The 27,937-nt window shown below is 39.0% G+C and overlaps 1 protein-coding gene across 1 annotated transcript; it reads left to right on the top strand.

The window, feature by feature from the left end:
* Positions 1-27,937, top strand: SLC25A10 (solute carrier family 25 member 10). Its single transcript, XM_053705955.1, has 11 exons — positions 1-161; positions 2,479-2,598; positions 4,975-5,089; positions 6,002-6,050; positions 11,163-11,204; positions 11,577-11,620; positions 12,036-12,106; positions 25,440-25,532; positions 26,786-26,863; positions 26,941-26,997; positions 27,165-27,937. Exons 1-11 carry the CDS (start codon positions 72-74, stop codon positions 27,264-27,266), a joined length of 861 nt encoding a protein of 286 aa, XP_053561930.1. The 5' UTR covers positions 1-71; the 3' UTR covers positions 27,267-27,937.

Genomic DNA, 27,937 nt, shown 5'->3' with positions numbered 1-27,937 from the left:
GCCCCCTTGGTCCTTTCCGGCCTTAAGGTTACTGCTGCCAGCCCAGGGAGCCTGTATGAGAAGCGCTGGATATGGCGGAGAAGCGAGTGTCTCGGTGGTACTTTGGGGGGTTGGCGTCATGTGGGGCTGCGTGCTGCACTCACCCGCTGGACCTGCTCAAGGTAAAGGGTCTTTATGAGCCTAAAGCAAACAGCTGCAATTGGCTGCTGCAGCACTGGGCGCAGATGCTGGAAACATCTGGACTGCAACCTTTATTCATGCGCTGCTGTACTGTCAGTGGAATGTCACTAGTGGCCTTGTGTAGTGACACATAGTGCCACTAACAGTATTATGTATGGGGACTGTGACAGAAATATCTCGGTGTCACCTTACACTATAGTGGTTTGGCTGTGTGTAGTATGACATTGTGCAGTTCTGTACCTAGGGTAAAGCACCAGTACATGCATTTTATTTGCTATTGTTGTGCAAGGTGTTTGCACTTGGCGCTACCAGTGTGTGACACATGTTTTTATTATTTACTGGCAATATTATAAAGCTTCTGTGCCTCCTGTCACTTGTATAGCTGCAAGTATTGCGTTAAGTGACATGGCTGCTTTGTAGGGAGGAACCGTAAGTCAGAGTAATGGGGGGGGGGATTATGCAGGGAGAAGTCAGAGGAACTTGCACTTGGCGCTGTGAGACTGAGCTCTTGGGCTTAATGACCCCTGAGACCTTTGTTTCCATAAGAAAAGAGACAGCACTTGTCACATGTCACTGACACCCTTCATTGCCCTGTCCTTCCCCATTCACTCTTCCCCCTATTCACCTCTATTGCTTAAAACAAACACACATATTTAGATGCTATATAAGAAGCAGAAGACCCATCCTCCTATTTCCTTCTGTAATGTAGAGGTGGAGGGTACAATAAACAAAGTTTACTTGTCAAATGTGCTATATATATGAATGGCAGCACTTTTGCAACGTTTGCCACAATGTTATACATACTAACTATATATATATATATATATATATATATATATATATATATATATATATATATATATATATATATATATATATATATATATATATATATAAGCAGCCTTTGCTGTCAGGGGAAGGAGCTACAATTTAACAAATTATACCAAGAGAAAGGTACATTTTATAATAAGAAGCAAATTGGAAAATGTGTTTTTTGTTGTTGTTTTTTGACAGTAGATTTGAATCATAATAGTTTTTATTTTGACTTCCTCGTCCTTTTTGATACATTTGAAGATATTATACATATCCCATTCATTCATAGCTTTGTTACCACCTCTAATGGAAGTCTGTTCCATGAACCAACAACGTTTGTTTCTGTAGAGAAGTGATTAAACAATCAGTGGACTACTGAACCTACTCGGAACCCTCATCTGATTTTTTTATTTTATTTATATAAGGGTATACTTTAAACTAGGGTTGCCACCTCAGCCATGTTTTCCTGGACACTTATGAGTTACACATGCTGCAGGGTGTGCAGGGAGGAACGTGTATTGTGTTTCTGGACAGCACTATTTATATTCCTCCCTGCACACCCTGCAGCATGTGTAACTTATAAGTGTTCTGTATTTTAAGGGACGGGTGGCAACCCTACTTTAAACCTTAAAGGGCCATTCAATCAAAATAAATGCTCTAATTCTTTAGGGCATGCAATTTTATCACAATCAACATTGCAACATTATGTGTTTTAAACCCTGCAAAGGGTCAAACACAAAGTACTGTTCTGGAGTTACATAGCACTGCTGGTCCCAAGCACAAACTGATCCTGAAATTAACAGTACAAGTCTCACAGCTGGGTTGTGCAACTAGCGTTGCTGATTGAGCAGCAGTTTTTGTTCACAATGAGCAGTGGAGTGGTATTTTAACTTCATGATTAAAGGGACGGTATACTGTAATACTGTTTTCCCCCCAATGATTTGTTATACTAGCTGTAGAGTAAATGTATGATAAATCACTTCTTCAGGTTCATTTTTTGTTGAAATAGGTTGTTCTTGCAGGTAAATCTCTTTATCATTTTCTGTACACATAAATGCTTCTTTATTTGATTTGTCTGTTTACCAAAGCCCAGTACTTAAAATGTTTATTTTCTATTTTTCTTTTTATCTCTCCTAACCCCCACTGGGAGTGTAATTAGGGTACACTGTCCCTTTAACTTCAATGTGGGGGTTAAATAAACAGTGTTGCATCAATAGTGATAAAATTACATTCTCTAACGACCCTTTAAGAAAGCGCACCTAATATGTTTTCTACAAAGTTCACCACTAAAGTCGATGGACGTTTTTGTAGATAAGTAACTTGATAAGCTTTTTCTAAAGAATTTGGAATATACCCCATTGTTGTAAACCATTTTTTGTATCCAACATCTTGTTTGTCTTTTTCTTGTTTGCATTGTTTAGTTTTCCTTGCACACTCCTTTTCCTTTCATTGACTTTTTGTTTGTTGTATGTTTCCTCCTTTCAGGTTCATCTGCAGACTCAGCAAGAGGCGAAGGTGCGCATGACCGGCATGGCAATCACCGTGATCAGGAATGATGGATTTCTGGCTTTGTACAATGGTTTGAGTGCATCACTTTTCAGACAGGTGAGAAGTCTGTGCATTCTGCCATACAGAGATATTTTTAAATAGATTCCCAAAACAGTTTATGTTAAGCATCAGTGCTATATACCAATTGGTATCTTTTAATTGTTACAAATTTGTATATGAGGAAAGATTAGTTATGCATAAAGGGATGTGGAATTGGCTCAATAGACAGCAGAGGGTTAAAGAGACGGTCTACACCTTGGTCATCTTAAAGTCTTACCTTGGCTTTCTTTATCATGCAGCAGGAACGGTAAGACGGTTATTTTGTAATGATTATTGTTTATGGCCAGTTTGAAATGGCTACCAAGCTCCATCCACTGATGACATCACAATCTGGGCTGCATATTTGTTCCAATCACAAAAGGCTCACTAGTTGGATTCAACAGACTGTCAATGCTATTCAGTAAAGTGCATAGATGCAGCCCAGATTGTGATGTCATTGCTGGGTGGAGCTTGGTATCCATTTCAAACTGGCCAAAAACAATATTCATTTTAAAATAACTTTTTTTTACCATTACTGCTGCATTATATAGAAAGGAGTGCAGGAGACTATTTGCAGCTTATTCTAAGGTAAGACTTTAAGATGACAGGTGTAGACTGTCCCTTTAAGTAGTTTTTCAATGCAATTAAGCATAAGTGCGCAATAAAAACTTTGAATCTGCTTGTGATTATCTCCTGAATAGTCATAGTAGGACACCCACCCTGTAGTGTGCTGCCACCCACTAGTGCCTAGTCACCCTATGATGTTCTTCCTATCCCTAAGTAACTGTCTAGGTCATGTATGGATCCACCACAGGTCACACTGCGTAAGTCTTGTCCCTTTGCCCCAAGTCACCCTGAAAAGCACATGCTTCCTCCCCATCACCCTGTAAGGCTCTCCCCTTTACCCCAGTAACCCTGCTGTAAGACCTGTGCTTCTCCTGTCACTCTTCCTTGTATGGCTCATGTTTCCACCAGTCACCATTTCCTATCAGTCAAAATTTAAGGCTTGTGGGTGTCCTTTGTCACCAAGTATGACTTCTGCTTTCTCCACTCACCTTTCCCATTTAACTTTTAATGCTTGTGGTTTTAAGCCCCCTTTTTCCTTCTTGTCACCCTCTAAGTCTTCTGCCTATCTTGTCACTGTTATCAGTCAATAACTAACTAGATCTTCTCAGTGTATATAGCCTGTATCTCGTGCTTTCTCTCCCGTCAGCGCTCCCAATATAAGGAAAAGATAGTTGTAAAATAACTCCCTCTATAGAAGGAGTTTAGTTGAGAAGAGACCAATAGGGATTCTGAATGATTGTCTTCCCGGCTGTTTGAATGAAACAATATTGGACAAATATTTGAAGTAATTATACCACAGTATCATCCGACCCTAATTCTAATCTCACTGCATCCATACTCAACCAGGAGTATTATTCTTAGTGATCAATTCCACAGTATTGATTATTTTCCCACTAGTGTCTTTATGGCAGCAGAGTTGAGGTGTTTTTAATTAGTGTGTCTTTATTCTGTTTAATAAAGTGAGATTCTGAATAGTAATATTTAATTTACCTTGTTTTAAATATACCATTTCAACAGTTTCTACTCTTTTTATTATTTGAGGGGTTACCACTCTTTTTGTTACATTCCCCTGGTCAGTCAGTGAGGCTCAAGCCATTACCATGGTCAGCCTGTGAGGCTTGAGCTTTCTCCAACTCCGCTTTTTTAGACTCTTATTTCCAATTACCAGATTCAAAAAGGCTCATCTTTCCACTCTTACATTCACCATGTAAAATTCTCCTGTTCTGTATGTCCAAAATCCACTATGACTTTATTTTATGTCCTTTTATGACTCTAAAATAACATTGTATAATGCAATTAGTTAAAGGGACAGTAAAGTAAAAAAAAAAATCTTTCATGATTTAAATAGGGTATGTAATTTTAAACAACTTTCCAATTTACTTTTATTGCCAATTTTGCTTTGTTCTCTTGGTATTCTTAGTTAAAAGCTAAATCTAGGAGGTTCATGTGCTAATTTCTTAGACCTTGAAGACTGCCTCTAATCGGAAAGCATTTTGACAGTTTTTCACCACTAGAGGGCATTGGTTCATGTGTTTCATATAGATAACATTTAGCTCCGGCACGTGAAGCTCCTAAGAGCAAGCACTGATTGGCTAAAAATACACGTCTGTCAAAAGAACTGAAATAAGAGGCATAGATACAAGGTAATCACAGAGGTAAAAAGTATATTATTATGCAAAATTGTTGGTTATGCAAAATTGGGGAATGGGTAATAAAGGGATTATTTACCTTTTTCAAACAACACAAATTCTGGTGTTTACTGTCCTTTTAAGTCATTCTGTAATGCTAGTCTGTTTTTTTTTTTTTTGTTTTTTTGTCCCCATACAGATAACCTATTCTTTGACCCGCTTTGCCATTTACGAGACTGTAAGAGACCGCTTGGCCCAAGACAATAAAGCGCCGCTCCCATTCTACCAGAAGGTTCTGCTGGGAGCGTTCGGGGGTGAGAACAGGGTAGGAATAATTTTGGGGAGGCAGTTATGTGAATTAGAATGGGGTTCAGCTACATCATAATTTACAGGATGTTCTCATTTAAAGGGAATGTAAATTCTAATTAACGAGTGCCCGGTTTTTAAAAATACTATTAAAAACAGGGTCACTTTTATTCATTAAAATTTTCATTGAAGCGTGTGTTGTTTTTTTTTGTTTTTTAATACTTACCTTTTTTTTTTCTTTTGGAAACCCAGACCGGCGATCCTCCGCCCGCTTCTCATGCTGTACTTAGCATATCAATGACGAAACCGGCTTCCTCCAATCGTTGTGTGGCCTCACGAGCTGGATTCCTCAGGGTGCACGCCATGATTGGAGGAAGCCAGTTTCATCATAGCTGTGCTAAGTTCAGAGGAGCTGCGGGTGGAGGATCGCTGGTCTGGGTTTCCTAAAGAAAAAGGTAAGTATTTAAAAAAACAAAACGCTGCTATGTAAAGTTTAATGAATGAAAGTGCCCCTGTTTTTAATAGTGGTTTTAAAAACCGGACACTTATTCATTCAAATTTACATTCACTTTAAGGCCGATGATCAAAAACTCATAGTGATGGAGAGAAATTGTGCCAAATCTTTGGGGGCTTTTTGAGCACTATATTGTAATGCATGTGACCCTTCTTCACATACACAACCCTGCATTGCGAGAAACTACTCTCAGGGTAAAATTTGTCTTTCTAAAATTCTTTGAGGTACCACATACTGACAAGACTTTTATAATCTTGCCAGAGCAGAGAGCTTGAGATCATTGTGCTCTTAGTGTGTCATTTTTGTAAAAGGACATTTTTTTTTAGGTTGAAATAAGCAAAATTTTAGTTGATTTTTGTAGGGTCTGTACACCATGATAAGGCTCATACAAATATTGTATTTTCAGGATTTACTGGTGGATTTGTGGGGACCCCTGCAGATATGGTGAACGTAAGGTGAGTCTGCTTAGGACACGAACACTGCAAAACCTAAATGACTAAAGTGTTGACACTAATACTTGGCAGCAATATTAATACTACAGTATTGCATATGATCGTCGGAGGTATTGGTATTTTTTATGTTTTTGTTTTGAAAAACAGTTAACCAGAGCTCTGAGGAGGTGGTAATTCAAAAGTAAATCGTGATTGCGTTCACTTTCGACTTGTAATACGAGCAGAAAACCCACTGAATGCCAACGCTCGCGATAAACCACTTATTTATTGCGTGTAACTGTTAAGCGCTCCACATGTAATCTGGCCCTTAATGTTTTATGTTTAGCTTCGGCCTCTTTAAATGTTGATGACCGTTGTTAGCTGTTGAATTAATAAACTGTAGTAAGATGGTGTCTCCTATTAGCAAGATCCTTTAGAGTATAGTGAAACATGTGGTTTCATTTAGTAGACAAGTACAGATTATTTTACAATGATTTATCATTGCCTTGGTCTGACTATGTTGTGTTTGTTACTAATGAATATATCAAATGCTACCTTTGTGGTGTGTGTTTTTATTTTAAAAAAAAAATAAAACAACTTAAAAAAAACACCCACCAGTATTATTAGAGAGCAATAATGTTTGTTACACTCTAGCTGAGGTACCTGGTACATAAGAGACTTAAAGGAACACTAAACCCAAACATTTTTCTTTCATGATTCAAGTAGAGAATACAATTTTTAACATACCAATTTAGTTATATTGTCTAATTTGCTTAATTCTTTAGGTATCCTTTGTTGAAGAAATAGCAATGCACATGGGTGAGCCAATCACACAAGGCATCTATGTGCAGCAACCAATCAGCAGCTACTGAGACTATCTCAATATGCTTTTCAGCAAAGTATATCAAGAGAATGAAGAAAATGAGATAATAGAAGTAAATTAGAAAGTTGTTTAAAATCACATGCTCTTTCTAAATCATGAAAGAAAAAATTTGGGTTTTCATGTCCCTTTAATGGAGTCTGTTGGGTACAGCAATGAAAGTGTTAAAGCAGTTTTACAGAAATAAAATAATGTTGTTTAAACCCCATAGAGAGAGAGAGAGAGAGAGAGAGAGAATAATTCTGCAATAAATGATAGCTAAAAAAAACAAGGGACCTTTGTAACAAATACTCAGCAAGATGTCAAGTCACCTGATAACCGCGATAACTATCTGAAAGATGAAATTTACATGTAAACATTCTGGAAAGAGTTTATAAGTTAATGTTTGTAGCTTGTTAAAGAATAATTTATAATAACGATTTTTAAGGAAGTAAAAAATAAAGAGACTGCAAAACAATGAGAGTTTTGCTAACAAAATGACAGTGAATAACAGTGTGTACTTCAGTAACAAGCCTAGATTGGCTCTTTCAAATAAGGCTAATAATGGTTGGAGTTTGGCTGCTGAAAACGTTTGTAGTAAAGTGTTTATGCATTTATAATCATTTTCACATTCATCTATGGCTTGATGGAGCAAAAACTTAATTTTTTTTTTTTTTTAAAGCATTAACAATTTCTTGAAGGGACAGTCAAGTAAAAAAAAAAATAATCATGATTTAAATAGGACATGCCATTTTAAACAACTTTCCAATTTACTTTTATCACCAATTTTGCTTTGTTATCTTGGTATTCTTCGTTGAAAGCTAAGGAGGTTCATATGCTAATTTCTAGAGGGCGTTAGTTCATGTGTTTTCATATAGATAACATTGAGCTCATGCACGTGAACTTACCTAGGAGTGAGCACTGATTGGCTAAAATGCAAGTCTGTCAAAAGAACTGAAATAAGGGGGCAGTTTGCAGAGGCTTAGACGCAAGGTAATTACAGAGGTAAAACGTGTATTATTATAACTGTTGATTATGCAAAACTGGGGAATGGGTAATAAAAGGATTATCGTTTTAAACAACAAAAATTCTGGTGTTGACTGTCCCTAAAAAATTTGCTTTGAGTGACTTTGCCATACTGATGAGACTTCTTAAATAATCTCGCCAGAGCGGAGAGCTTTAGATAATGAGGCCCCTAGTGTGTTAACTTCAGAAAAAATGTTGTAATCCCAAAGATTAGTAAAAGTGACAACCTCTTTAGAGGGAAGGTTTTAGTTTTCATTAATGTTTATTCTGCCTCTACTGGTGTGTGTGTATCTATCTATCTATCTATCTATCTATCTATCTATCTATCTATCTATCTATCTATCTTCTCACAAAAGTGAGTACACCCCTCACATTTTTGTAAATATTTTATTATATCTTTTCATGTGACAACACTGAAGAAATGACACTTTGCTACAATGTAAAGTAGTGAGTGTACAGCCTGTATAACAGGGTAAATTTGCTGTCCCCTCAAAATAACTCAACACACAGCCATTAATGTTGAAACCGTTGGCAACAAACGTGAGTACACTCCTAAGTGGAAAAGTCCAAATTGGGCCCAAAGTGTCAATATTTTGTGTGGCCACCATTATTTTTCAGCACTGCCTTAACCCTCTTGGGCATGGAGTTCACCAGAGCTTCACAGGCTGCCACTGGAGTCCTCTTCCACTCCTCCATGACGACATTACAGAGCTGGTGGATGTTAGAGACCTTGCACTCTCCCACCTTCCGTTTGAGGATGCCCCACAGATGCTCAATAGGGTTTAGGTCTGGATACATACTTGGCCAGTCCATCACCTTTAACCTCAGCTTCTTTAGCAAGGCAGTGGTCATCTTGGAGGGGTGTTTGGAGTCATTATCATGTTGGAATACTGCCCTGCCGCCCAGTCTCCGAAGGGAGGGGATCATACTCTGCTTCAGTATGTCATAGTACATGTTGGCATTCATGGTTCCCTCAATGAACTGTAGCTCCCCAGTGCCGCAGCACTCATGCAGGCTCAGACCATGACACTCCCACCGCCATGCTTGACTGTAGACAAGACACAAATAAGTTTATCTTGGTCTCATCAGACCACAGGACATGGTTCCAGTAATCCATGTCCTTAGTCTGCTTGTCTTCAGCAAACTGTTTGCAGGCTTTCTTGAGCATCATCTTTAAAGGAGGCTTCCTTCTAGGACTACAGTCATGCAGACCAATTTGATGCAGTGTGCAGCGTATGGTCTGAGCACTGACAGGCTGACCTCTCCCACCCTTTCTCCTTGGCATAAATGCTGGCAGCACTTATACATCTATTTCCCAAAGACCATTTCTGGATATGATGCTGAGCACGTGCACTCAACTTCTTTGGTCAACCATGGCGAGGCCTGTTCTGAGTGGAACCTGTCCTGTGAAACCGCTCTATGGTCTTGCCCACTGTGCTGCAGCTCAGTTTCAGGGTCTTGGCAATCTTCTTATAGCCTAGGCCATCTTTATGTAGAGCAACAATTCTTTTTTTCAGATCCTCAGTGAGTTCTTTGCCATGAGGTGCCATGTTGAACTTCCAGTGACCAGTATGAGAGAGTGTGAGAGCGATAACACCAAATTTAACACACCTGCTCCCCATTCACACCTGAGACCTTGTAACACTAACAAGTCACATGACACCGGGGAGGGATAATGGCTAATTGGGCCCAATTTTGACATTTCCACATAGGGGTGTACACTGTACTGCCAACAGTTTAGACATTAATGGTTGTGTGAGTTATTTTGAGGGGACAGCAAATTTTCACTGTTATACAGGCTGTACACTCACTACTTTACATTGTAGCAAAGTGTCATTTCTTCAGTGTTGTCACATGAAAAGCTATAATAAATATTTACAAAAATGTGAGGGGTGTACTCACTTTTGTGAGATACTGTATGTATGTGTGTAATTTTACAATTTATTTATTCTGTAAATAAATAGCTGGTTGAAACTGTCATCATTTGAAAGCTCTTTATATATAGGTAAACCAAAAAGACTTATCTTTTTAAAATGTTAAGTTCACTGGTATTCTGACATGTTCTTCTCTCCTTCAAAGAGGGAGGGGCAAGCAACTTGTTCTCCTAAACTCTTGTATAAGAATTTTGTGTCTTATCAATGAAATGTTCATTCTTACATGGGAAGCTGTTACTGATAGAGTAAGGCACCATGGCGCAGATACCAAAGACTAGGAAAGTTATAAGGGCTTCTGTTATTTTCTCCTTTTTATTTTAAAGTGTTTGCTTGTGTAATTCTATTTGTTAAAATCTTTTTATTATTAATGCATTGTGCTAATTTTTTCGCATAATTAACCTTCATTTATTTAGCTTTGGCCTTTGTCTAATATTTGAACCACGTTACTGAAAGAGACTGTTGTAGTAGTAGTAAGACTGTATATTTTAGGTTATTTTCTGCTAAATTGTATTCTGAGAGTTAATGTGTAAGTCTGGGTTTTTCCTTAGGATTTTCCCTTTAATAAATCATAAGTTGTGGCAGCTTGGAGCTATGTTTTTAGCTTAGTGTGGGTGGCATTAAAGGGGAGTTTTGGGCATTTTTTCTGAAGTCTAGTACAGACCAGATTTTTCAGCACTAGAACATATGTGAACAGATGTTGAGGCTGCAATCCCATTAGTTACCAGGAGAGGGCATGTGAGTCTAGTGGTCGAATTAACACAGGGCCTGATTATCTAAAGCTGTCTGGGTTTGTGAGATTTAAGAAAGTACTTTGATGTTTCTTTCCTAATTCTGTAAAGGCAGATTTTTGTTTTTTTCCCTGTTTTGCGCCTCACTTGTAATCTAGCCCAATGTGTAGTAAAACCTTTTATACTTTTTATTTATTCTGCTCCACTTACTCTATATTTTATCTCTTTTTAAAGTTTCTCAATTCTGCAATTTATAAACTTGTGCACCAGTCTTTACAAGCCTAGCCCTGCTATATCTGTCCCTAATGGCCCCTCAGCACTGGTAATATGATACTACAAAACCGTGCAAGCTCCTTAACAAATTGACAGCTATCTTTGTGTACTCTTTTTTTTAACAAGCCTGAATTGGTGGGGGAGTTTGGCTTTTGAAAAATAACTGCAATGAAGTGTTCACCATTTGCTGGCTTCTACATTTTTATTTATGTTTTCGAAATACTAATGAAATTTCTTATTGTAATTACAATGTGCTTTAGGTCATTTGAATGCTGTGCTTATTGGTAGTTTATGATAACTATCAATGTCTTTTTAGGATGCAGAATGACATGAAGCTTCCAGCACATCTAAGACGCAAGTAAGATACTTTTTTATTTTTTTATTTTATTTTTTCTTCAAATGTTGTACTTGCCAGGATCCTTCTTGTATAATCTATATACAAATTGCCTATTGTTCCCATACTACTGGCTAAGCTCATTGTCCGATGACCTTGTGCACTAATATCTCCTGTCTATACATTCTCCATTTGGCTTCCAAGAGTGAAGGCAACTAAGAACTTTGTAGTGAAAGAGAACTATGGATTTGTTTTAGAGCTGTGCAGTTAGTTTAAATAAAAGTAGGTTATATGAGTTATGATACTTTTTTTTTTTTTTTTTTTTTTTTTTGTTTTGTTGGTTTTTTTTGGGGGGGGGGGGTGTCTATAAAAACCTGACTCTTCTTTCTCCCACAGTTACGCTCATGCCTTGGACGGCATGTACAGAGTCCTTCGAGAAGGTAAGTTCTGAGTGTGCAAGGCAGAGACTAGGATTACGGGCTACACCGTGCAGTACTGGCATCAGGTGTATTTAGTTTTTGAGCTGTTCTCGGCACTGGGAAATCTGCTGCCCCCAAACCCCCATACTCAGTAATTTGTTTGCCTACTAATTCTAACTAGATGCGATAGATACATGGAGAGGTCATGCATCCCAATTCACATAACCATGGATCACAGACTTGTAATAAATACATTTTGTAGAGCATAGGTTTTGGGAACGCATCATGCCATAGAACAACCCTACAGTTAGTTTACTCCCAAATCCTGCTGCACAGGCTTGGTTACCCCAGACCAAAATATGCCCTTCTGTGATGCCAGCTTGTGCGGATGCATATGTAGATACTGGTATGACACCACATACTTCTCTCTCCTCAGAGGGCTTCCGGAAGCTGTTCTCAGGTGGCACAATGGCGTCTAGCAGAGGAGCTCTGGTGACTGTGGGGCAGGTGAGATCTTCTGCAGGATGCACTCCCTAAACACTTTGTGGTCCGTTTCCTACCTGATTTCCTTGAGTTCACCCATTGTGCTTTTTTTTTTTTTTTCTTACCCAAGATCTCCACCACCTCTATACCCAACAAACCCATATCTTTACGTTTATGCATCTTTCTTTCATGTAATTGGCAAGAGTCCATGAGCTAGTGACGTATGGGATATACAATCCTACCAGGAGGGGCAAAGTTTCCCAAACGTCAAAATGCCTATAAATACGCCCCTCACCACACCCACAATTTAGTTTTTACAAACTTTGTCTCCCTATGGAGGTGGTGAAGTAAGTTTGTGCTTGATCTTCTTCTGTGATATGCGCTTCTCAGCATTTTGAAGCCCGATTCCTCTCAGAGTACAGTGAATGTCAGAGGGATGTGAAGGGAGTATCGCCTATTGAATTCTATGGTTTTCCTCGTGGGAAATCTTCATAGGTTCTGTTATCGGTCGTAAAGATTCATCTCCTACCTCCCTTTTCAGATCAACTATATACTCTCATATTCCATTACCTCTACTGATAACTGTTTCATTACTGGTTTAGCTATCTGCTATATGTGGATGGGTGTTTTTTCGGTAAGTATGTTTTTATTACTTAAGACACTCTCGGCTATGGTTCGGCACTTTATGTATTAATGTAAAGTTCTAAATATATGTATTGTACTTAAATTCTGTTTATAAACCTCCTGTGGTTACTCCAGAGGTTTTTCCAGTTCCTGATGCTATTTCTGATATGATTTCAAAGGAATGAAATAGGCCTGGTACTTCTTTCATTCCTTCTGCTAGGTTTAAAAAGTTGTATTCTTTGCCAACAATTAGTTGGAGTTTTGGGAAAAAAATCCCCAGAGTTGATGGGGGCTATTTCTACTCTTGCCAAATGTACTACTGTCCCTATGGAAGATAGTACTTCCTTTAAGGACCCTTTAGATGGGAAACTTGAATCTTATTTAAGGAAAGCTTATTTATATTCTGGCTATCTTCTCAGGCCTGCCATTTCTATGGCTGATGTTGCAGCTGCATCAACTTTTTGGTTGGAAAGTTTAGCGCAACAAGAAACGGGTATTAATTTTTCTAGCATTGTTCGCTTGCTTCAACATGTAATCATTTTATCTGTGATGCTATTTTTGATATCATCAAAATTGATGTTAAATCTATGTCTTTAGCTATTTTAGATTGAAGAGCTTTGTGGCTCAAATTGGAATACTGACATGGTATCTAAGTCTAGATTACTATCTCTTTCTTTCCAAGGTAATAATTTATTTGGTTCTCAGTTGGATTCAATTATTTCAACTGTTACTGGGGGGGAAGGGAGTTTTTCTTTACCTCAGGATAAAATATTTAAGGGTAAATCTAAAGCTTCTAATAGTTTTCGACAGAATAAAGAACAGAAAGCCAATCCTTCCCCCAAAGAATCTGGTTCCAATTGGAAACCCTCTTCAAGTTGGAATTAACCAAAGCCAGCCCCCAAGTCTGCATGAAGGTGCGGCCCTCTTTCCAGCTCAGCTGGTGGGGGGCAGATTAAAATTTTTCCAAAACATTTTTTGCAGATTCTGTCCAAAATCAATGGATTCAGAGCATTGTCTCTAAAGGGTATCGAATAGGATTCAGAGTAAGACCTGTGAGAAGATTCTTTCTCTCTCATGTTCCAGCAAATCCAGTGAAGGCTCAGGCTTTTCTGACGTGTGTTTCAGATCTAGAGCTTTCAGGGGTAATTATACCAGTTCCGTTTCAGGAACAGGGTCTGGGGTTTTATTCAAATCTATTCATTGTCCCAAAGTAAGGAAAACATTCATTCAGGCCAGTTCTGGATCTGGAGTGCCAACTTTCAAGATGGTGACTATAAGGACTATTCTGCCTTTTGTTCAGCAAGGTCATTATATGTCCATGATAGACTTACAGGATGCATATCTTCATATTCCGATTCATCCAGACCACTATCGGTTTATGAGATTCTCTTTTCCAGACAAGCATTACCAATTTGTCGCTCTTGCATTTGGCCTAGCGACAGCTCCAAGAATCTTTTTCAAAAGTTCTCAGTGCCCGGGGGCGGAGCCAGCAACTGAAGGAGCAAGACGTGTGGTTCTGGAGCTCGTGAATGTTGAGAATCCAGAACACTATTATATGTAAATATAAATAGCTCTATCACAAAATTTATCCCTACTGAAGTTCCAGAGTGCAGGACAATCTATCAGCTCCACCTCAATGCAGTGATAAACGACATAAATCGTCGATCAGCAAGAAGGTAGCTATGATCAGGTGGAGTGAGCCGCCATCTTAAGACATATTTCTTCCTCACTGCATATTACAGTGTGCCAGCAGTCCTTCCACAAGTAGCGACTTCAGACACCTTTCACCCTCACTTCCCAAGGCTAACCAAGGATACAAGCTAGTAGCTGTAATTCAAGTAAAGTCCTTTCCAGACGTGTAATATACCTGCTACGACTTCTCCTTTTAGTATGGAGAGGAGCATCAACAGCATGCTGCATAACCTAATAACAACGCTAGATAGCCACCACTGGGATTTACTCTGGGAGCTGAGAACTCTTGCTAACTTGACACGGATGTCACCAACAAATAGCAAGCTAGAAGCCTCTGACAACACAGGTCCACCGGATCATACACAGTATCTAAGCGGTGAGGTGCAAAGTGTAATACCCGTTACCATGGATGTCCAACTCGAGAAGGGTGACCGTTCTGACGAATCCTCTCTGGAGAGCTCATGGCAATTTTCTACAATGCCTCCGGCAGAGGGTTTACACCCTGAACTAGATCTCTCAAATAACGCTAAACTTCCAACCCGACTCCCTTTTGCCGCTGTGTACTCCGTGAAGACAGCTGTGAGGGTTCAGCTTAAGAGGAGATCCACATGGTATGTCGCAATATCTGCCCCTCTACCTTACGAACTTTCAGCCGTTAAGCAATCACTAACCTGGACTCTTATGATCGCTAGGCTCACACAGCAATTACTCTATTTGAACTCTGCAAGGATAGGTGTGGGCTAGAGTATTGACATTACATGTACCCGAGAGCATAAAGCTTCTTAAGCTACTGTCTAAGTTAAACAGTTTATTTGGTCACAGTTGATTCCCTAGCCTTATATCAGTTTTGGTTATGGACCATTTTGTTTTGGGATATTTTTCTTTTGGGCCTTCTGTTATATTTTCAAGTTAGGGTTCTTTGTTTTTATCTTTCACACCTGACTAACTGTTACTTCTCTGTTTATCGAATGTTTTCCTCTATAGCTGTGATTTAAAGGGTTGTTGATCTTTGAGAAAGCCCCTTAGCCTATAGCTATATGTTATCAGCACTGCTTTCCTGTACCCTTAAAACCTTTAGATAATAATAGCACTCATTTAAGCCCATTAAAATGCCCTGTAAGGATTCTCTCTGCCTTGTAATTTATGCAGCTGACGCTTAAGACTTATATCTGCTCATATGTTCTATACAGTCCTCTTGAATATAGACCTCATGGTGACTTATGACTTATATAGGTTTGTGGCGCATATCATATACCAGGCTATTGTGATCTTCATATTTGCAGTATTGTTCTGGTGTATGTGTACGGCACAGAATTCTTTTTTAGATACACTTTCACAGTTTTGAGTCTCAAAGTAATTGATGTGACATATAGACGTGTGCCTATAATTGCGGAGATACGTCCATAATGCTCTCGTATAGACTTATGTAGAGTTAAGTTAGACATGGCACTGTAGAGCTATATTCCTACTCCTAGACGCCGACATAATACTCCTATATAGATAACATAGGATATGAGCGCCTTACTACAGGCTACTATTACTCTGAATTTAGATATTTGAGGAATTCCTTTCTACCTTTCTATATAAGACATACATAATTACTCCAAAATACACTTGCACTTCCTTATTTAGGGCTGCAACCTTATCAATGTTGTCCTATCTCTGCTATAGCTGTATCATTTTGTTTTTGGCTCACATCTTTAAACAAAGGTTCAGGAGGATAACCCCAATCTTACTCAGTACATGAATGTTTACAGTGGTTTTAATTACTTATTCAGTTATGTATTTGTTAAACTTCTATGCATAGTTTTCCGAGCTTATCACAGATCTCATGGTCCTCATATGTTTTCTAAGTTTCAGATAAGCTTCAAATATTATTTATATATATATTCATATGAGACCAGTATTACCTTTGTGTGATTGCTAATGAATCGCTTATATATTGCTTCTAGGTTAAACATGTCAGTGTTTCCTACAGATGTGTTATTATAGTTGTCTTACTCTCCCTAATAACCAGTGTATATGAGCCAGAATGTGGATAGGTGCCCTAGAATAGTGAGACCTTAATATGTTATTTACCTCACTGTATAGCTTAGTGTATTGTGGTATTACCTCCCACACGCAGCAGCCATTGTAGCAGAAGAAGGCTCATCCTCCAAATGACTCCTACTTCCATACTAACTGTAACGACACTAACCCTAATACTTCCTGAGCTCCTTCACCAAGGAATGACCGATATTTCTCCCTGTGCTGGTCCATAGGGGGTATTGATGTTACCTGTGAAGCAGGTTGGTATGATTGTTCTCCCTGAATACACCCATAGCGATTCTGCACCTCTCCTCTCAAACCAGTTGGCCCCAGATACGTGGGCCCCATTTGGTATAACGTTTATTTGCTGTTTCTATACCCAAGATTAGTTATATGCTATTGGCCAATGGCTGCTTTTGATAGTAACATAGCTCAGTCCTGCACGTAGTATAAGAGCATCATGAATCTTCTCTAATTTTTATATCTGTATTCTGGCCCAGAATCTAACATAACCATTGCACAAATGGAGGCCGACTTCATTAGTAGTTTACTTGACAGCTCAGAAATTCCATTGTATTTATCAATTTGATATTCTAAACTGGCTCCGCCCTCCATCCCTCCCCCCCCCCTATTATATTTCGAGCGGCTCTTGCCCGCTGCATCCCCCCCCCCATAAAACTTTAAGGCTAACTCCCCCCCCGGCCCTAATTTTATCGGTATAGATTCTCTAATTTTCTTTTTATATGGCACAAAGGGGACCATTTAATTTATGCTATACTTCTGACAGCCTATTATAAAACTTGAGAAAAGTTTGATCTGCCTTGCAACAATTTAGAATCATTTGTTTAGAGACCATTGATTTTGTACTGGTTATCACATCTGTTAACCCTATATTGCCGAAGATGTTGCATGTGTTTGATGTTTCTGTTATCTGTGAAATTTCTCAAATAAAAATACTTTAAAAAAAAAAAAAAAAAAAAAAAATTTCCCAGTGCCCTACTCTCTATAATCGGAGAACAGGGTATTTCCTTATTTGGACGATATCTTGGTACTAGCTCAGTCTTTACATTTTGCCAATCTCACACGAATCAACCAGTGTTGTTTCTTCAAAGACATGGTTGGAGGATCAATTTACCAAAAAGCTCCATGTTTCCTCAGACAAGGGTCACCTTTTTAGGTTTCCAGATATTCAGTGTCCATGACTCTGTCTCTAACAGAAAAGAGATGAATGAAATTGGTTTCATCCTGTCAGAACCTTCAGTCTCAATCATTCCCTTCAGTGGCTAGGTGCATGGAGGTTTTAGGTCTCATGACTGCAGCATCGGACGCGATCCCCTTTGCTCGTTTTCATATGAGACCTCTCCAGCTTTGTAGGCTGAATCAGTGGTGCAGGGATTATACAAATATATCACAATTCGTATCCTTAAATCCCAATGTTCAACTTTCTCTGACTTGGTGGTTAAATCACCACCTTATAATTCAAGGGGCCTCTTTTGTTCGTCCAACCTGGACTGTAATCACAACAGATGCAAGTCTTTCAGGTTGGGGAGCTCTCTGTGGATCTCTGACAGCACAAGGGGTTTGGAAATCTCAAGAGGCGAGGTTACCAATCCATATTCTCCATGCTATTTTCAGGGCTCTTCAGGTTTGGCCTCTGAAGAGAGAACCATTCATTTGTTTTCAGACAGACCATATCACAACTGTGGCATATGTTAAACATCAGGGTGGGACTCGCAGTCCCCTAGCTATGAAAGAAGTATCTTGGATACTTTCTTGGGCGGAATCCAGCTCTTCTCTAATTTCTGCGGTACATATCCCAGGTGTAGACAATTGGGAAGCGGATTATCTCAGCCGTCAGACTATACATCCGGGGGAGTGGTCTCTCCATCTAGATGTGTTTTTTTTTCAGATTGTTCAGATGTGGGGTCTTCCAGAAATAGATCTGATAGCTTCCCATCTAAACAAGAAACTTCCCAGGTACCGGTCCAGGGATCCTATCCTATCTTTTTAATGGGATTTGCCTAACGCCGGTATTACGAGTCTTGGAAAAAGTGAGCGGTACAGCCTCTTCTGTCAAGACTCCTACTGCATTTAAAAGTCAGTAGTTAAGAGTTTTATGGGCTAACGCCGTAACATTACACTCTTAACTAAAGTGATAAAAAGTACACTAACACCCATAAACTACCTATTAACCCCTAAACCGAGCCCCCACATCGCAAACACTTAAATAAAAAAAATTTAACCCCTAATCTGCCAACCGGACATCACCGCCACTTCAATAAATATATTAACCCCTAAACCGCCGCACTCCCGCCTCGCAAACATTAGTTACATTTTTATTAACCCCTAATCTGCCATCCCTAACATCGCCGACACCTACCTACATTTATTAACCCCTAATCTGCCGCCCCCAAGGTCGCCGCAACTATATTAAATTTATTAACCCCAAAATCTAAGTCTAACCCTAACACCCCCCTAACTTAAATATAATTTAAATAAATCTAAATAAAATTACTACTATTTTATATAAATTATTCCTATTTAAAACTAAATACTTACCTATAAAATAAACCCCAAAATAGCTACAATATAACGAATAGTTACATTGTAGCCATATTAGGATTTATTTTTATTTTATAGGCAAGTTTGTATTTATTTTAACTAGGTACAATAGTTTGTAATTATTTTAACTAGGAAGTTATTAAATAATTAATAATTTACCTGTAAAATAAACCCTAACCTAAGTTACAATTACACCTAACACTACACTATAATTAAATTAATTACCTAAACTAACTACAATTGATTACAATTAAATTATATAAACTAAAGTACTAAAAAAAAAAAAAAAACCCCACTAAATTACAGAAAATAATAAAATTTAAAAAATTTTTTTTTAAACTAATTAAACCTAATCCCCCTAATAAAATAAAAAAGCCCCCCAAAATAATAAAAATCCCTACCCTATACTAAATTACAAATAGCCCTTAAAAGGGCCTTTTGCGGGGCATTGCCCCAAAGTAATCGGCTCTATTACCTGTAAAAAAAAAAAAGTACAATACCCCCCCCCAACATTAAAACCCACCCAATCCCCCCTTAATAAAACCTAACACTAACCCCTTGAAGATCACCCTACCTTGAGACGTCTTCACCCAGACGGCCAGAAGTCTTCATCCAGGCGGCATCTTCTATCTTCATCTGTCTGGAGCGGGTCCATCTTCAAGCCATCCGACGCGGAGCATCCTCTTCCATCCGATGACTAACACTAAATGATGGTACCTTTAAGTGACATCATCCAAGATGGCGTCCCTTCAATTTCGATTGGCTGATAGAATTCCATCAGCCAATCGGAATTAAGGTAGAAAAAATCCTATTGGCTGATTGGATCAGCCAATAGGATTTTTTCTACCTTAATTCCGATTGGCGGTGGATGCGATGGCAGTTGCTTGGTTTTACCAACCTGCTTATATCTTCCCGCCTCTAGTTCTTCTTCCAAGAGTGATCTCCAAGATCATCATGGAACATTTGTTTGTGTTTCTGGTAGCACCAGCATGGCCTCACAGGTTCTGGTATGCGGACTTTGTCCGGATGTCCAGTTGTCAACCTTGGCCACCTCCTTTAAGACCAGACCTTCTGTCTCAAGGACTGTTTTTCGATTAGGATCTCAAATCATTGAATTTGAAGGTATGGAAATTGAACGCTTAGTGCTTAGTCAGAGGTTTCTCTGACTCGGTGATTGATACTATGTTGCAGGCTCGTAAATCTGTTTCTAGGATGATTTATTATTGAGCTTGGAAGACTTATATTTCATGGCATTCTTTTAGAATTCCTAGAATTTTACAGTTTCTTCGGGATGGTTTGGATAAAGGTTTGTCTGCAAGTTCCTTGAAGGGACAAATCTCTGCTCTTTCTGTTTTATTTCACAGAAAGATTGCTAAGCTTCCTGATATTCACTGTTTTGTTCAGGCTTTGGTCCGTATCAAGCCTGTCATTAAATCAATCTCTCCTCCTTGGAGTCTTAATTTGGTTTTGAAAGCTTTACAGGCTCCTCTTTTTGAGCCTATGCATTCTTTGGATATTAAACTACTTTTTGGCTATCTCTTCTGCTAGAAGAGTTTCTGAATTATCTGCTCTTTCTTGTCAGTCACCTTTTCTGATCTTTCATCAAGATAAGGCAGGTTTTTTTTTTTACCTAAAGTTGAGAATTCTAACAACATAAATATGGAAATTGTTGTCCCCTCTTTTGTGTCCTAATCCTAAGAATTCTTTTTGAGAGATCTTTGCATTCTTTGGATGTTGTAAGAGCTTTGAAATATTATGTTGAAGCTACTAAAAATTTCAGGAGACTTCTAGTCTATTTGTTGTCTTTTCTAGTTCTAGGAAAGGTCAGAAAGCTTCTGCCATTTCCTTGGCATCATGGTTAAAGCTTTTTGATTCATAAGGCTTATTTGGAGTCGGGTCAGGCCCCGCCTCAGAATCACAGCTCATTCTACTAGATCAGTTGATCAGATTTGCAAAGCAGCGACTTGGTCTTCTTTGCATACATTTACTAAATTCTACCGTTTTTATGTATTTGCTTCTTCGGAAGCAGTTTTTGGTAGAAAAGTTCTTCAGGCAGCTGTTTGTTTGATTCCTCTTCTTATGTTTTAATTTGTGTGTGTTTTTTTTTTTTTTTTTTTTTTTTTTCAATTATGATAAAAACTTGTTATTTTGGTTGTGGATTTATTTTTTTTTCAGCGGAAAGCGGCTGTTTTTATTTTATCCCTCCCTCTCTAGTGACTTCTCTGTGGAGTTCCACATCTTGGGTATTACTATCCCATACGTCACTAGCTCATGGACTCTTGCCAATTACATGAGAGAAATCATAATTTATGTAAGAACTTGCCTGATAAATTCATTTCTTTCATCTTGGCAAGAGTCCATGAGGCCCAGCCTTTTTATGGTGGTTATGTTTTTTGTATAAAGCACAATTATTCACAAGCAGTCATGGAAGTTTCCCTCCCAGCTATATACCAATGCTGATTTTAGACAACACCTGAAGGCATACTGGTTAGAATACACTTTTGATAATGAGCAGCACAGCACTAATCCTGACCTGTTTTGGCATGCCTCCAAGGCGGTCATTAGGGGCAAAATCACGGCATACACAGCCCATCACTTCAAATCGCAAAAGAGGGACACCACACAACTCCTATCAGATTTAACCACTGCCTTCAACGCTTACCTAGCTCACCCCACGGAGTTAAACCGCCAAAGATACTACACTGTTAAAAAGAACAGAGATACACACTTACAGATTCTTGATCATAAATTTAACCTACATAGGCAAGGCAGGTTTTACCGCCATGGTAATAAGGCTGGTAAACTCTTAGCAAACTTGCTGAGACTCCACACGCCCAAATCCATTATAACCGCAATTAAATCGGGGGAACACCTCAAGACAGACACTAAAGACATAATGCAGGTGTTCACAGCCTATTACAAATCCCTATATACTAGGCAGAATATAAGTAAGGAAGACAAGAACACGTTTTGGCAAAAGGTTACAGTACCCCGGCTGTCGGATATTCAAAGAAACAGCCTTAATTCTCCCATACACGTACAAGAGGTGCTACCTGCTATTGGAAACTCGAAAATAGGGAAAGCGGCAGGCCCCGACGCCCTCCCGATTGAATACTATAAGATTCTCAGCACAGACATAGCCCCAACCTTAGCCACCACATATTCTAACTACCTACTAGGGAAATCCATTCCAGATGAGAGATTCACGGACGCTAACATTTGCATACTCCCGAAACCAAACAGGGACCATACACAACCCTCCTCATACAGACCGATATCGTTGCTTAACAGCGACTACAAATTATTCACTAAAATTTTAGCAGATAGGTTGGCATCTTTATTACCTGAAGTTATACATCCTGACCAGACTGGTTTTATCAAGCACCGCACTTCAGTGGTCAATATCAGAAAGACACTAGCCGTTATATCCCACTATAATAACCCACACTACACAGTTTCACAGAAACCCAATACTGACGCCTGCCTTCTCGCCATTGACGCCAAGAAGGCGTTTGATAGAATAGAGTGGGATCACCTGTACACTTCTTTGGAAAAGTTTGGCATATTTGGAAACTTCCTTAACATACTCCGACAGCTGTACACATCACCGTCAGCTTCTATAATTATTAATGGCCAGTTATCCCCATCATTCCTCTTGGAGAGAGGGACCAGACAGGGTTGCCCCCTGTCCCCTCTACTCTTTAACTTAGCAATAGAACCATTAGCATGTTATATCCGTCAGTGTAGCGAAGGCTTAAAAATTCATAGGCAAACCTTACACCTGTCCCTCTATGCTGACGACCTTCTGTTGTATGTCCCCAACCCACATGTCAATGTACCCAACTTGTTACATAAACTAAACAAATTCGGCAAATTCACAGGCTACAAAGTTAATACGGATAAATCCGAATTGACATGGCTACTTAACTCCCCAAAAAAAACACTACAAGGTACTGACTTAAAAGTAACCACAGGAACTTTCACTTATCTAGGGATCCACTTACATATTGACACTAATAAATTGTACCACCTGAATATAAGTAACATTATAACCCTCATTAATAATCAAGTGAGGGGGTGGGGGAACTTGCCCCTCTCCCTCACAGGCAGGATCCATCTTTTAAAAATGATCATCCTGCCAAAGTTGCTTTACTTCCTCCAGATGCTTCCTATCCTTCTCACAAAACGAGACCTCAATAATTTTAGCCACTTTATTTGGTACGTTTTTCTGGAATCGGGGAAAACCAAGAATAAGTAGACTCCAGCTGGCAATCAGCTCGGGTGGACTTAGCCTCCCTAATCTTAGATGGTACAATTGGGCATCGCTGATCAAGATTATAGTGGGATGGTTGACCCAATCAGACCATTTTTGTCCCCCCATAGAATATGAATTACTAGCACCAATACACCCTGCTTTCTTGCCACACACCCAGCTTTCAGCCCTCCCCCTACATGTAAAACAAAACATACTATTAGGGCTTGGACTAAACTTTGCAAACCATGGGGAATGGAGTTCACATTCAGCAAATACTTACCACTACAGGGCAATCCTGATTTCATACCAGGATACACAACGGCTGTTTTTAAACTCTGGGAACGTCAGGGGCTAAAGATGGTGGCGCAGTTGCTTAACCCTACCACACATCAGGTACATCCTTTTTCAGATCTTCAAGCACAATACACTCTCCCCAACACGCATAGATTCGCTTATTTTCAAAGTCGACATTATGTCCAGAACCTTCTGTCTGAGGGTTTACCTCGATAGATAAGACTAAGACTAAAATTGTCACACTTTGTAATTTGGCCTCCCAAGGAATACACTCCATCACGCCCATTTATAAACTAATCGTAGCACACAGTGAGACACAAATAATGCAGGACATAGTGACTAAATGGCAAGAACAGAGAATCCCTGAGGTTACGCAAGAGCATATCATACATAGCATACAAGCTGTTAGAGCAGCTACCCTATCTTCGAATCTACGGGAAACACAAGTAAAATTTCTACATTAAGCATACATAACGCCCAAACTTAGAGCAAAATGGATTACAGATGCGCTAAACATATGTCCCAAGTGCATGGCTTCCACCCCTGACCTGATACATCTAATCTGGGACTGTCCTAAGATGCAGAGATTCTGGGGCAAAGTTAAATTCTGGTTGACAATAGTGCTTAAGACCAATATAACACTGGCCGCAGCAAACGTACTATTCTTTCAGGACATTGACATACCCTCTAGACATCAAAAGTTTTTCAACCTAGTTGTACTTAAGGCCAGAAAATTAATGTTACAATATTGGGCCAAGAATAGGGAACCTCCTTTCAAAAAACTAACTCGCGTACTGTATCAGCAGCTCCTGACAGAACAGGTAGATGTACAAGGAGACCGCGAGGCCAGAATAAAAATATTTTTAAACAAGTGGGAACCATACATACTGCATTTACCGAGAGGCCTACGGGAAAGACTCCTGAGTCCTTTCCAACATACAGTATTTATGCTTAATGAAAATCTCCATGGCCGTTGGTGCCTAACGGGTTCTGAAGCTGACACTTGATATAACATGACAGACGCAATGAATGAACCACTGCTTGTTTGACTAGACCCAAGGTTTGTGACTAAGACCATCCGTCGATGCATATATATATTTATATATCACATGGTATTAACAGTATCTACCTTTACGACTGAAAGTACGGCACCCAATTATTTATTTGAGCGCAAGCACTATAGTTCTATATGGGGGGGTCTGAACAGGTACAATACCACATGCCTGCAGGAAGGATCTTATGTGTTAATAAGCAACTTCGTTGTTGTGCAATCAGTACCTCCTGAATTGTTTCCCCCTCTTCTCTTCCCACAATGCGCTCAGTTATACTCAGAAATGCTAGGTCTTTAAACCAATCAATACCAGCGATTAATTCTTGTTTTTGAGTTTGTGTTTTGCTTTAATTGTTGTTGTTTTGTTTAAATGTTATAATAATGCAGGAGGCTTGGCCGCCCTACATGGTTCATAAAAAGACTTTTGGTCTCCAAGCAGACTTTATTACGTTGATGAGACTGTACTTTGTTGCCTACAACTTGCCTTATGATGTTTGATATTGTATAATGCTGTGTGGTGTTGTCCAAGTTCCCCTGTAAAAATTAAATAATTTTTTTTTTTTTTAAAAAAAAGCACAATTATATTTCCAGTTCCTTTTGATGCTTTTTACTCCTTTATCACCCCACTGCTTGGCTATTCGTTAAACTGAATTGTGGGTGTGGTGAGGGGTGTATTTATAGGCATTTTGAGGTTTGGGAAACTTTGCCCCTCCTGGTAGGAATGTATATCCCATACGTCACTAGCTCATGGACTCTTGCCAATATGAAAGAAATTAATTTATCAGGTAAGTTCTTACATAAATTATGTTTTATGCTTTAACTCAGTTGTGTGTTTTTTTTCTTCTGTTCAGTTGGCGTGCTATGACCAGGCAAAGCAACTTGTCCTGAACACGGGTGTTCTGTCTGATAACATTTTTACACATTTTCTGGCCAGCTCCATTGCGGTGAGTTAGAATTTGGGCTGTGGGATTGTTGTATGTGAAAGCACCATTTAACCTCCTTTCTGCAAGGGGGGGGGGGGGTGTTCTTTAGCAGCCAAGGGGGTTAAGTGTTCCTTGGAATATGAACCAATGCAAGATTTACAGTTAGGCGCCCTAGTAGGAAGAAAATCGCTCCTGGAGATCATTATTAAGGGGATTTACAAGGTCACAGAATGATACCACTGTCAGCTGCCACTAGGTTCCTTTATTAAAGGGATATGAAACCCACAAATGTTCTTTTGTAAGTCAGAGCATACAAGTTTAAAAATGTTTCCAAATTTACTTCTATTATCAAATTTGCTTTGTTCTCATGATATTCTTTGTTTAAGAGAACTTGTTAGGTGTCTTAAGCCTTACATGGCAGGAAATAGTGCTGCCATCTAGTGCTCTTGCATCTGGATAACATTCTGGCAAAACTTGCTTCATACACACAAGCTCCTGAGCTTATGTCCCTGCAAAATGTGGCCGGTGCAGAGTCTCCAAACACACTCCAAAGAAATAACTTGCACCTGGTTTCTTCAATAAGGATGTTACCACTTTATTCACATATTGTGGTACACTTCACATCCAACGTTTCGGTCCTCCACCTGGGACCTTTATCAAGGATACAAAACGTTGGATGGTTTTGGATGTGAAGTGTACCACAATATGTGAATAAAGTGGTAACATCCTCATTGAAGAAACCGGGTGCAAGTTATTTCTTTGGAGTGTGTGTGTAGACAGCATTAGACAAGTGTCAGCTTTTAATTGTTCTGACAAAATAAGTTTCCTTTTATTTCTCTACCCCTATATCATGTGACAGCTGTCAGCCAATCGCGCGCACACACATATATATATATATATATATATATATATATTCTATGACTTCTTGCCCACACTCAGTAGCAGCTGGTACCTTTTTAAAAAAGAAAAAAAAAAGTGTGAACATAAAGACTGCACAATATGAAAATGGAAGTAGAAGTGGAAAGTTATTTAAAATTGCATGCTCTATCTGAATCAATGAAGTTTAATGTTGACTTAATGTCCCTTGAAATATTGCATATTATGACTGTAACATCCTTTAAGTGGAATAGTCTGCTCTGCTGGGCCTTTAGTAATGGCACGTGTAGTTACAGCCATTTGTGGTGCTTTTGCTTTTAATTATGTCGACCAATGACCTAAACAATGCTGTAAATATATTTTCAAGCTTCACATATCCGCCTCCTTCTGCATTGCAGGGTGGATGTGCCACGTTCCTGTGCCAGCCACTAGATGTCTTAAAAACAAGACTTATGAATTCTAAGGGGGAATACCGGGTAAGTGACTGGTGAGCTACATATGTTTGACACTGGCTGTGAATTTTGGTGAAGTACTAACAATATCTGTCTTACAGGGGGTCATCCATTGTGCGGCAGAGACTGCAAAACTGGGACCACTAGCTTTTTACAAGGTTGGTGCTATGAGAACTTTTCAGATTACTGTTTAATCCCCCCCCCCCCCCCTGCATTCAGCACTGGAAACTCCTCTCTTTCTTCACAACTTCTTATGCTCACCATCTTGTCTGTGCTCTCAAATGTCAAATTCTCCTGATTCTTATATATTTTCCTGTTTCATCAGGGTCTTGTGCCAGCTGGGATCAGGCTCATACCTCACACTGTTCTTACCTTTGTGTTCCTGGAGCAGTTAAGAAAATACTTTGGGGTTATAGTTCCAGCCTAATGTTTTATCCAACAGGAGAGATGGACTATTCTTCCCTTACAGATCATCACTGTTGGGCCAAGGAAAAGGACCACCTGTGTCTCCAATGATTACTACTCAAACAGAGGCGTAGGCTAGAATGTTCATAGGGGTCTCTAATCCAGACATTTAGCTCCAAATAAGTGTCCCATCATTGCTTCCTTCAGCAAGTCTCATGCTCTGTAGTGATCTTGGGATAAAACAGAAATGGTGTAGAGGGCAGATAATTATTATTTTAAATGACCTCTTAATAAACTAGAGTCTGAGACTATTTAAATAATTAATCATGGATACATTCTAAGAGGTAGTAACACAGATGTCTCATTTTAATTGTATTAATGTATTTGATTTTTGTATTTGTTTTATAACAATTTAATATGAACTACTTGTGTTAAGGAAAACACTGTTTTAATGTTTAATAAGATAAAGACACTAGGATTCAAAGCAGCTCCACAGGAAATGTGAAAAATTGTAAAGATAATAAAGCAATGTGATTTATCTATAAAATAAATTGTGCATTGGTGAGAGATTGGGGGAGGGGCTTTATTAACCAGACTATTCTGTTGACAGATTATGATTGTTCTCTGGTATATGTGTTGACTTTTTTTTATTAAAGGGATATCGAACCCAAAAATATTCTTTCCTGACTCAAA

The sequence above is a fragment of the Bombina bombina genome, chromosome 1 (assembly GCF_027579735.1).
Source record: "Bombina bombina isolate aBomBom1 chromosome 1, aBomBom1.pri, whole genome shotgun sequence".
NCBI classification, from domain to species: domain Eukaryota; kingdom Metazoa; phylum Chordata; class Amphibia; order Anura; family Bombinatoridae; genus Bombina; species Bombina bombina.
The sequence above is the reverse complement of the archived record's forward strand: the minus strand, read 5'-3'. Positions and strand labels throughout refer to the sequence as shown.

What these genes read in the sequence shown, in the direction of transcription:
- SLC25A10 (XM_053705955.1), top strand. Translation starts at nt 72, where the DNA reads ATGGCGGAGAAGCGAGTGTCTCGGTGGTACTTTGGGGGGTTGGCGTCA. An exon ending in ATTCTAAGGGGGAATACCGG is followed by an intron (nt 26,864 to 26,940) that starts GTAAGTGACTGG and finishes TCTGTCTTACAG; the next exon opens with GGGGTCATCCATTGTGCGGC. An exon ending in GACCACTAGCTTTTTACAAG is followed by an intron (nt 26,998 to 27,164) that starts GTTGGTGCTATG and finishes CTGTTTCATCAG; the next exon opens with GGTCTTGTGCCAGCTGGGAT.